At 41.1% G+C, this 11,682-nt stretch overlaps 2 protein-coding genes across 3 annotated transcripts; both read left to right on the top strand.

Annotated features, from left to right (window-relative positions):
• Nucleotides 1-23: 23 nt before the first annotated feature.
• On the top strand, nucleotides 24-1,544 carry LOC108111223 (tubulin-specific chaperone C). Of its 2 annotated transcripts, none has more exons than XM_017220624.2 (2): nucleotides 24-144; nucleotides 299-1,544. In XM_017220624.2, the coding sequence occupies exon 2, from the start codon at nucleotides 307-309 to the stop codon at nucleotides 1,372-1,374; it is 1,068 nt and encodes a 355-aa protein (XP_017076113.2). In that variant the 5' UTR covers nucleotides 24-144; nucleotides 299-306; the 3' UTR covers nucleotides 1,375-1,544. The 2 variants fall into 2 exon arrangements, with proteins under 2 accessions (XP_017076113.2, XP_017076114.2); XM_017220625.2 differs by having other exon boundaries at nucleotides 24-206.
• Nucleotides 1,545-10,343: 8,799 nt separating this feature from the next.
• LOC108110434 (accessory gland protein Acp29AB) lies at nucleotides 10,344-11,169 on the top strand. The gene has a single exon (XM_017219501.2). The coding sequence runs from the start codon at nucleotides 10,344-10,346 to the stop codon at nucleotides 11,127-11,129; it is 786 nt and encodes a 261-aa protein (XP_017074990.2). The 3' UTR covers nucleotides 11,130-11,169.
• The last annotated feature ends 513 nt before the right edge of the window (nucleotides 11,170-11,682 follow it).

Raw genomic sequence — 11,682 nt, 5'->3', positions numbered from 1 at the left:
ATTATTGCCATTCACGTTGGTAAAACAACATTTGTTATTGTGAGCAGCTGCACAAAATAAATATAATATAAATTTAAACAGTTAATAAACAAAGGGACACTGAGAGGATTTTGATAAAGGGATACATAAATCATCAAGGGAAAGGTATATACAAGTGGAGAAATCGCATTTCCGGCGAATTTTCTTGCAGCTGCGCAACTTGCCAAGTAAAACAACAACATCTGTGATTCATAGAACCAAAAAATTGGTTTTCCTCTTGAAATTGATTTTTAACCAGATTTTCTTTAACGATTGACAGGCCAAAACATGGACGGCGATTCGGAAAATCGTAAGGACCAGGTCCTCGAGCGGCTGAACAAGAGGAACAAGGACAGACAAAACTACTTGGATGTGAAATCCGAACAAAAATCCAAGGAATCTGTACAAAACGAGGGCGTTGACTACTTTTCCCAGACTTTCGGCCAAAGAACCATTGATATAGAGCAGCGCTTGAAAAATATTCAATGCGACGATGCCACGCCCACCGACTTGGCGAGGAGATTCACGGATATAACTTTGGAGATACAGGACATGCAGCGATATCTCACAGCTTCCACCATGTTCCTCTCCGATTTTAAGATCAAATCGTGTCAGAATATTCTGAATACTCTAACATCCGCCAGCGACGAAACCCGCCAACGCCTGATGCCCAAAAAGAAATTTGGGTTCAGTGGCAAAAAGACAGCGACGAAGCAAAAAACAACTGCACATAAGGACGCGGTCGATGCGAAATTGAATAAACTCCCGGAAAAAGTAGGCTCCAACTTTAGCTGGACCATTGCGAATCGAAAAAATGAACATATTGTCTTGGAATCCAGTAAAGTAAATGGTCAGGATATCACAATTTCGAATGTCAGCCACTGTTTGGTGGAACTACTTGGTCATCCGGGTTCTGTGCAGGTTTCCCGGGCCTCTAAATGCACTTTGCTATGTGGACCCATCGCACGATCCTTCTTCGCCGAGAACCTGGATGACTGCACCCTTTCCATAGCTTGTCAGCAGCTGCGATTGCATTCTTCTAGGTCCATCCGAATATATCTGCATGTCACCTGTCGCGCAATCATCGAGGACTGCAAGGGAATTGAGATCGGCGAGTTCAACTACGATTATCCGGAGTTGGAGGCAGACTATCTAGCTTCAGGACTCAATAAGTCCCAGAATAATTATACTGATGTGGCTGACTTCAATTGGCTTTCGCCGGATGTGCCCTCGCCCAACTGGAGCCTCCTTAAGGACCACCCCGACCCGAATTGGAACTCCTTGCGGCGGGACTTTATCGCCAATAGCCACAACAACGAGCATAAGCAGGATGTCAATGAAATCTCCATCATTTAGTGGCGGCATCGGCGGCTGCTTCTCGGTTGGCTGGCCTACGGCATCGTCCTCGGTTGGCTGTTCTGGGAACTGCTGCTGAGGCCCCCAATGGCAGGGTCCACATATAAACACCCTCGATCTTTGTAGATATTTTTAAGCAAGTTAATTAAATAACCATAATTCTGAAAAAACTGAAAATAGTCACTTCCTTGGCGTAATATTTGTATTCTTGATATGTAAGTCAAAAAGTTCTTCATTAAGAAAATTCAATTTTCTTTAACGATTTAGCAGAGTTATGCCATATATTACCTACATTTAGTATTAATTTAATATAAGAAGTGGCCAAGTTTTAAGAAGTTTAAACTTGACTTTGCTTAAGTCGCAAGTAAAGAGGCTGGGAAGTTAAAGTTCGGGATATTTGATCAACGTATGTATCTGGTCTTGCCTATACTTCCCCCTAATTTGACATGTCCATTTCAGATGTGGCATAATCAGTGGTTGGCCGAAATGGCTGTGGCTGCCACACGAATTACGGAATGGGAGGACAACAGACGGCCTCATGCAAGTTTCATGTGGCCACAACAGGACCTCTCAAGTCGTTACCTCTGGTGTCTCCATATTGACGAGCTTACTCTCACTCAAGAGAGTCGTACCGAAAGGGCACCAATTTGAATTTGTTTAAAAAAAGGAACAGATTTGAAATTATGAAATAAATAATGGGATAATGTTTTAATTCGAACATTTTTGATGTGACTTTAAAATGGCACATACTCTTATATATATTTTATCTAGAGTATTCCCTCTTCCCCTTTCTGAAATAGAAAATCAAGTTCCCTTTCTCTACGCATTTCGCTCATGTGGTTCACTTTTGCGGCTGTCAACATGGTCGACTGTCAAAATAATTAACGAATTCGAGTTACAAGCGGTGGGGAAGGGGATATCTCCCCATATAGATGTGCTAGCTTAAGGAAAGACAGGGAGGAGTGCGAACATATCGACATCTCATATTAGCGAGGTAATTGAACTGCAAATTACACAAGTAACGGTTCTGCTGCGAACGAGGGAGATGGGAACGGAGAGAGTGCCAGATAGAGCTTATGTTGTGAGCTGCCAAAACTGAGAGGCTGGAAGAAGAAGGTTCGATTAAAAGCAGATGGAAAAGTACCAAAGTGCAATCTAACAAAAGGTCAAGCTGGAGAATTCAGGAAAACCATGGCATTAAGAGGATTTTCACCTTCCCTTTTGGTTGCAGTTTTGATTAGATCTGGTAATCAAAATTGCGGTTTCAGTTGCATTTGTGGGCGCCAGAAAGAAAGTAACACAAGAGAAAGCAAATTACGTGACTAAATTGTGGAACAACAGTTTAAAGTTTTTAAGATTATATTGGATTGAAAAGTTAGTTGGTTGTTGAACGTGATTAAGTATATCAAATATGCAATTTTGTTCCATTAAGTAATTATTATATTAATTGTTTTTAGGCATGTGATTGATACAAAAGGTCGTCAAATTCCAACACCATATCAAAGCTTTAAACAGAAACCAACTTTAATTTCAAATGAATTGCTTATCATTGACACAAGTACCCCAATATGCTGTCAGTTGATGACAATTCCACGCTTTTCCCACTCACCTGTTAGTTACCTGCATTTCCCAGTCGTCGGATGGAGGTCTCCAAATTCGCCAGAATTCATTTTTATTCTCAACACCTTTACCCAACAGCAACGAGAACAACAGGCAACAATTTGAAATTCAAATTGGAGAGAGTTTGGCGGCAGTTGAGGAGAAAGTGCGGCATCTTTAAGTTTCAGGTGGAGCTAAATCAGCTGACACGAAAACTCAAACTGAGTTGCCAACACAAATGCAATTTGAGAATATACACCTGGGAAAAAAGGAAAAATTCCTGTAACTAGTTTATATTTAATATTTTTTCGCATTTGTATTCCCTTTAGAAAGATGTGTTTTCCCTTATCACTGATTTTAAGTTCCTCTGGGTTTTAGGATTTTTGTCAATACTTCGGGACATTTTTAATGAAAGTGTAGGAACTGAAAGAGATGTAGTGGATGTGTGGAAATGAGACGGGCGACGGCTTAGAGACGAGATCGACACCGCTGACAGGGCAATTAAGAGTTCAAGTTGCAACCTTCTCATCAACCTATTTTGGCAACACGAGAAGAATCCGCCGGCGTTTGCAAAATTGATGAAAACTCACTGGCTCTCAACTTACAATCGTGTCTCGAAAGAGTTTGCAGTGCTAATTAAACGATAATAGTTGATATATTATATTAGTTGATATTATAATGTGATTGAAATCTCTATTTATTTTGTATATTCTAGTCCGAAAGATTCATTCAGAAAGACCTTTCTTCTTAATAACACAATTCTTGTAAGTGATTTCAGAACAAAGACTTAAAATCTTCGTGCATATATTTTTTAAAAGAATTACTTATAAAAGAAGAAGATTTGAATTTCAATTTGCATGATATTTTTTGATAGACCAGAAGCTCTTTAGCATTTCATGTGGGTGCAATTTCCGTTTATTCAAATGAACCCGATAACCTATCAAATCTAATTGCTTTCACACTCGAGCAGTGTTGGTAATTCCGGGCACACACACACACATGGACAGGTGCATCTGGAGCTGCCACATTTGCATAGCTCACAATTAGTTTTCTCATTATCGCAGATAATATTCGCCGCATTTGCGATAAGGCCGAGACCTCAGCAATGCTGACCGCCTTCACATTAATATTATCGCAGTGCCTCTAATTGGCTGTCCCTCTCACACTCGCACTTTGAGTGCTTTGAGGGATTCAATTACTGCAAAATTACCGACCCGCGCTACCTGCGTTCCAACTCCTTCGCCATCCCAACTTTGACCCACATGCAATCCGCAAATGCCTTTGTGTGCGGATTTTATGGCTCAGCTGATGTGGGCAACGATGCTAGTTTACGCATTTAGCTAAGCAGCACCATCACAATGGCCTAAAATTATAAGCTTAGTGCAAACTTTCTTAAAGGGATATTAAGAATTCGGAACAATACTCATACGCCATGTGAGCCATATAACATTGTTTTTCTCTTTGAATAACCTTAAGTTATTCTTTTTAGCTGCTTGAGAAACTATGAAGCTATTAAAAAACTGGATTTCTTTAACATAATACTTTAATATTTTAAAACTTAAATGTTCGATAATTTTCTGCTTTTATTTCCAGTTACTATTTTTTCTCTGAAGAGATTGTGGTAGGATTGGATTTTAAGAAAAAGTGGAAAGAACAAGGAAAAACTTACCAAGCGAGTAATTTTCTATTTATTTCTTTAAAAATATAAGACTAATATTGGATTGGTCGGGCAAATATTCACAACGATTTCTCAACGGAAACCTTTAAAAACTCTTTCCGATATTGATAAGCACAAAAATGTTGATTAATTAAGCGAATTACGGGAGTCATGCAGTGCAATTAAAATGTCAGCGCAGCCACAGAGTGTCGGAGATATGCCTGTGTATGTGTGCCCAATATATTTGTGGATGGTAGGCTCCCGGGCAAAATGTCCTGGGTTGGGTTATGTATCGCTCTTACTGGCCTTTTTTATTCGCAGCTTGTCTCGATATTTTCTTCCCCTTTCAGCTGTGAATTCCCTCGAATCGCGAGTCTCCGCTCTGCGTGTGCAGCTCAAATTGTAATTAATGATGCAAGACAGCCGGCAGTTCTTCCTCTTTCACACCCGGATCCCCCACAAAATCCTCCCCTGTGACCGCAGTCGGATCCAAACCGAAAATCTCTGCCTGGCCTTGTCATCCTGCCCCGCCCACTGTGTGGCATCCGCCTCCTCGGGCTGTGAGTTTTATTCTACCCTATAGAACGGTATCCTACTGCATACAGTAGGGCATTAAGAAAAACTATAAACGAAGCATACTTTTCAACGTTTTTAAAAGGGAGTCCAAACCGAAAGACCTCAAACTCTAATTTTGGTTTAAAAGACTGTTGCTATTAGAGTAATACTATCATTTAAAAATTATACTTTCGTGTTACTAACATTACTCTCGATAAGATATTGTAACTTTACTTACATTCATAATCTTAGAGTATTTCCATCTTCGTTCTAGTACACCATTCGAATTTCGCCTGCTGTTTGTTTACTTAAATCATCGACGCGGTGCGCGTTTTAAACGCGTTTCTCATGATTTTCGTGTAAATAAATGAAAAGTTCGTTTAATTCTCGTCGATTCTTTATGGGTTGAACAAGGGAGTGGTAAAAGGGCGTAGGGAAGGGGGAAGGGCGTGGCCTGGTATCGTTTACTTTGGAAATGAAAAATTATGATTACATCAACAATAATCGAAATGCGCTTGTAAGCTCCTCTGTTTCTGTCTCTCTCGCTGTCCCTGTTCCTGTCCTTTTCTCTTTCCCTCTTCCTATCCCGTTTCTCCGTGCAATTCCGTTCTCGCTTTCCGCACTCCAGTCTTACACTTGCAGAAACTGCGAATGAAATAGAACTAATCTTACTTTTATTATATATTATATTTATATTCTTATTCTTTTTTATTCAGTTTTTTATGCTCCCTCAATGTAGGCAACTTACACAGGCTCGATGGATTCATGAAAAATAACGACACCCTTTTCTTTTGGTGCATTGCTATCTTTTGGGTGGCTCCCTTACTCCAGTTTTTTATTATTTTTGTTGCCGCTGCTTGCCATTTTCGTTGTGCTTTGCTCGTTTTGGCCATTTCTCTTCGTTGCTGACTTGCAACGCTTTCATGCGTAGCATTCGTGGGGGGGAAGGGGCTAAAAGGGGGTCAGTCAAGGAGGGGAAGAAGGAGTAATGTAAACGTTCAATATTTGTGTTCAAAGTAAAAATCGAGACGTTCCCTGCTCTTTCGGCCTCCTTTCCCTCCGCTTTCACAACTCTCCCCGAAGCCAAGCAGCGACGCGTTCATCCAAAAAGTATGCAATGCAAAATCGAAAAAATGCGCGTGGCAGCACCTCAGCTTTCGGCTTCAGCTTCAAGCCCCAGCCTGCATATCTCCTATCTGCTGGGTTCCATATATCCCAGCCTCACAGTGCACTGAAACGAAATGCATGCTCTGAAAGTAAGATCTTAAATCTTCTTAAAAGGTGTCTAAAACTACACCACTGCTTAGGTTTCACAGTTTTATGATGATTGAAACGGTTAACCGTAAATTTTAACTATAGAATCGAAAAGAACAACATTATGGTAATGAATTCTTTAGAACCTATAGAGAAGCTTGAGACACCTGATAATGGGTCCTTATATTTTAAGTCTGAAAAGTCGATATAGAACAACAAATAAAGAATGTTTTTTTCAATGAACGCCTTTCTTTGGTAGAGTCTGAGCCATGCTTATAAATCAGCAGCGTCTGGGAACGGCGACAGGCGTTTGCACCCTGATTTCCACCGCCCCCCATTTTGCACCCATTCTCTGCAACAATGCCAAGCCAGACACAAAACACAACAGTTTTTGTTGCCTGCATTGCGGCGCCTCTTTGCGCCCCTACTCATCCAGCATATTCCTATATAGTAGTATAATGCCCCAGCACCCATCCATCCAGCCCCTCCTTATCCCCACTTTTGGGTTGGCTGCACTCGGCATTATGCTTTGCGTATTTGTCGCTTTATGAAGTCATCTTGGCGTAAAAGCAAATTTATGACCAACTTCACTTTATTTCTGTCAGTTTTTGGCCCAGCATAAAGATGGCCATCTTTTTGCCACTGGCTCCTTAGCTATCTTGTCGTTCTGGTTCTTTAAATCTGGTTTATAAACTCCCGAGAATTGTGCATTAGCATTAGCTGGGCGAATGTGTCAAATGGCTTGTGTATTCCCCCAGAAATGTTCCTCCGAAAAAGGGGTTGGCAGTCGATTGGGTATTTAACGGACTTAACTTCTTTAAGGGAAAACAACTTTTTTTTGAGCCTTTTTTACTTTATATGTATGTATTTAGGCAAATGAATCATTTTAGATTCTACTTCCGGGATCCATTTTCTATCTTAAGAAGCGAAGTAGAAATCATAGGGGAATCCCATTTAAGAGAGGCTGTCTAAGACGACAGAGCAGCAGATATCTCTTCAGGAAACTCTTGATTTTGAGGAGAAATGTTAGAACGAAGGTGCTAAATAGGTTTAGAGGTTTGTAATACTAATAAATTTATGGTAAAGAAATGGTGGAATTTCGCCTGCTTAGAAGCATTTGCCTTAATTTCTCTTTTTAATATCTGCAGAACCATTTGCACGTTCATTGTCTGACATCTCGCTGCACAATGCCCGATAAGGCTATATCTTTTCGCATACAGTCGTATTTATAAACGCGAACAATAGGAAGTCTGACATCCTACTTAAGCGGGCAGCGGTATTCGAGGCAATTGTCAGACCAATTACGGGACCACAATTACGCCGTATGAGCACATAAAAGCCGGATACGCTGGATATGCCGCTTTTACGCCAAAGTCGCAGACCCTTGGCTCGTAAAACTCTTAACCCTCAGGGGTTAGCATAGGAGCGAACGGGGCCCCCAGGCACTGGGATTGACCTCGAAAGTGACTCCGAATTGTATGCAAACAGTAAATGAAAAGTCATGAAAATAGGGAGGGTACATATTTGGAGGGTGTACGGCTGAAAAGTCAAGGGTAATTTTGGGCCAAAACTGAGATGAGACGAGAAAAGCGAAAAGCTGCAAGTCGGCCGAAAAAGTTATCAGCTTGTTAATTGCTTAACTTTTTCACTTCAACTTTTTTTATTCGTTTCGAGGAGCTGAAGCCAGTCCCGAAGATAAAACCCAAACTGAAGGAAAGGTTGCAGGGGCCTTGCTGAAGTTACAGAAAGAGATGCAAATTTGGATGCACTCGGAGAAAGATTTTGCTAAAATCAGCACTTAAAGGTTTGTGAAAAGGAGTTATTTGAGTTATGCCATAAAAGGAAATATTCTACTCTAGTAAACAGCCCAATATTTTTTTCTTGCCTAACTAGTTTTTACCAGTGTGGCTCCTCCCTCTCTTTTGGTCGAACAACCATTTTTATTTTCCTTGTCCTTTCACAGAAATTTAAATGACAAATGGCAGAAGGCGACTGCAACTTTGACCCTATCCCTGACCCCTTTTCTGACCGCGTCCTGGACGCCCTCTCTGTGACATTTGCTTATCGGACGCTTACAATGTCATAACACAGCCTCCAGAGTAAAGGAAGTTTTCACCGAAAAGAAAAAACCAGAGAAATGGAAACTTTGCCCTCCTCTAATCTTGTGACAGGCCAAAAGCAGCTGTACAGCCAGCTCTTGTAATTAGGGTAGACTTTTAAGGGGAAAACGGAAAATGGAAAAGCGAAAAATCAATGCAAAGACCGGGCCCGCCCACTAAAACTCTCATTACTCATATGCCGTGAAGGTTAAAATGGGATCTGGGTTTCTGACCATAAAAAGCACATTAAAACCATTTAAAAGTTGCCCTAATCGCACAGCGGAAGGTGAACTTTCTGTAGGTATACATTTACAGACAGTGTTTTATGACTTTTGGCCCATTTTGCTTTCTGCGCTGTTTTATTGGCCGCCCAAATTGATTAAAAGATCAATGATTATGGGCCGTTTAATGGTTCGCTGCACTTAATTTCATTTTTCAGCTTTCCATTTTAGTTGAGATTTTCACAGCTCGTAATCTTAAAAGTCAGGATCTGCCAATGGAAGTCCAAGGGAAATTAAAAGAAACGAATTACTTTGGACTTTAATAGTTCTGAAAAGATTTTACTGTTAAATGGTGGTCTTAAAGGATTCATTTGGGGCAATCAAGATCGTTTAGTCATTGGAAAAATCTTATTAAATGGCTAATAACCACAGATCAGGGATTTTTCTAATCCGTTTCGCTTTCGACTTACTAAATTAAAATAACAAAAGTTTAAGTTAAGTTCTAACTTCAAGCGAAAAAGCATAATTTTGCAGATACTTGATGTCTTCATATGATGTCTCACTTAGCCGAAGAGTAAAAGTTGGAGAAAGTATTATCGGAGCATTAAGAGATACCGACAAACCCCTTTCAGAACTTGACTCCAACTTAAAATTTCAGCTTAGCCAAAGAAAAGTGTCTACAGATAGGAAAGAGCAACGTTCGTTTTCCAAAATACAAAAAAAGCAGTGTGAAATGCAGACAATTGCGATAAATGCGAGGGGGGAAAGCAGGGAAAAGTGTTTGAAAAATCATTGAATACCCGCAACGTGATGCAGAAAGTTCGCATATTTTTCCCTCTCGCACACGTTCCCCATTTCCTGCTCACATATGCATGCATTTGGCGTGATAAATAAAATGTTTAAGCACACATTTTGAAGCCATTGTGTAGATTTGACTTTCAATGCTCCTCCCTGCTTTCTCCGACCCCCTTCTCGGCCCCCTTTGCCCCTTCTTGGCCCTCTTACGTGACGCAACAGACAACGATGACGACAGCAACGACATCTTGATGCTGCCATTGCAACTTTGGTTGTTGCCTTCTGCAATTGCTTTTACCAAACTTGAAAGAGTTCTGCAACTTGTAAGATCGAATGAACGATACCCAAAAGCAAGCTTATACCCTGTGAGTTGCCCAGAACTTGAATTTATTCTTCCATTTAAAACTGTTTGTATGCGGTTAATGCGAATTCATTTTCATACTAAAGTAAAGTATGAACGATTTATATACGCAAGTCTGATTGTTAATATACGAAATGACCTTCCTAACTTTGATTATAATGTTTGCGCGATTTTGCGTTCCGAGAAAAAACCCAATAATAAACACTCTTATCATCTCCTTCTCTCTGGATGCCTATTTAAAACACGAAGAATAATCGAAGAACTTAGTTAACAGCAAACGGTCGCCCCTGATGGTCAAACGCGTAATCATGAGCAAGCTCGAAGTTTTTTGCTTATTAGTACTCACTGTCTGGAATCTGGATGGATGCCAGGCGTACTCTTCGAAAGCGTGTCTAACTGAAGATCAACTGCAAGACCTTACGACCAGAATGCTGCCCCTACTAGATTACATCGCCAAGCAGCGAGACGAATTTTTCCTTGCTCTTCACAACCAAACCCTGTCGAAGTTGGGTGCACTAGAGGACAAGCTGCAGAGGATGCAGATCAAAATGGAGGAATCTATCCAGGATGGAGCTCTGAGTGATTTAAAAGAGAGAGTGGACGGTATGGAGGTCAAACAGGTGGATGCACAGAAGTCAAATGCAGCCCAATTAGAGGTGCAGATCAATTTGGAAAAGAACCAAAAAGATCTGCTGGCTGCCTTTAAGAATTATATACCGCAAGACTTCGCAGAAAGGCTGGGCAAGATTGAGGCGCTGGAGGCGAAGGCGGGCGACCAATTGGCAGCCGTACAGAGAAACCTAGTCATAGCCAAAATTCCAGGGGAGGGTATATATAATCCGAAGTTCGAACTGATCGGGTCAAGGAAAATCTACATTGAGAGGTATTTTAAAGCGGATTGGTCCAACGCCTCAAGAGTTTGTCGTACAATGGGTGGATCTTTGGCCACTTTTAAAAACCAGGAGGAACTCGAAGCCGTTGGAGCTGAACTGACAACGGGATTAAACTATTGGCTGGGCATCACCGACCACGAAGTGAAGGGCACCTACTTGCATGATGGCTCAGGGAATACTGTCGAGTTCTTCAACTGGAAGTCTGGACAACCAAATAACTACGATGGCAAAGAAGACTGTGTGGAGATAATTTCCGGCGAAATGAACGATACCAACTGTGCCCAGTTTAACTTTTTCATTTGCCAGGCAGACGATGTTTAATTGGAAATTGATATTACTGAAATAAAATTAAACGGAGGTATCACTCTTGTGAAAAATGTGTTCTTCTTGGTAACGTTGCTAGCAAGTCTCAGCATACCTCCGCTGGGCAATCGATACAGGGCATTGGCACTCCAAAAACTTTGCCATCGTACGCACACTTTACGTATTCAGCGCTTCATCTACATTCTGTGTGCCATTTTCAATTGCAGTTTTTTTTGCAGCATTTGCTGCTTTTGACACGACACAGATACGCAGGACGAAGGACGAGGGACGAAGGAGGAAGGAAAAGGATGTCTGCGATGCGACAGGAAACCGAGACCTTAACTAAGAAAATTTCAAGAGTTTTCTTGTGCAGCATTTGTTGCGCTGGCTGTTGGATTTCGCCTGGTTAGTAATGTCTCTTACACACGCTAATGAGCAAAATAATTAATGATGCTTCCCGCTTGTGGTACATTTTCCATGCCATTTGGCAGAAAGTTTCACTTGACAAACTTGGAGTAGCTGTAGTCCCTAGTCCACGGAGCCCATAGCACGGAGCATGGAGGAGAGGAAT

Source organism: Drosophila eugracilis, unplaced genomic scaffold (assembly GCF_018153835.1).
Source record: "Drosophila eugracilis isolate 14026-0451.02 unplaced genomic scaffold, ASM1815383v1 contig_2152, whole genome shotgun sequence".
NCBI classification, from domain to species: Eukaryota; Metazoa; Arthropoda; class Insecta; order Diptera; family Drosophilidae; genus Drosophila; species Drosophila eugracilis.
The sequence above is the reverse complement of the archived record's forward strand: the minus strand, read 5'-3'. Positions and strand labels throughout refer to the sequence as shown.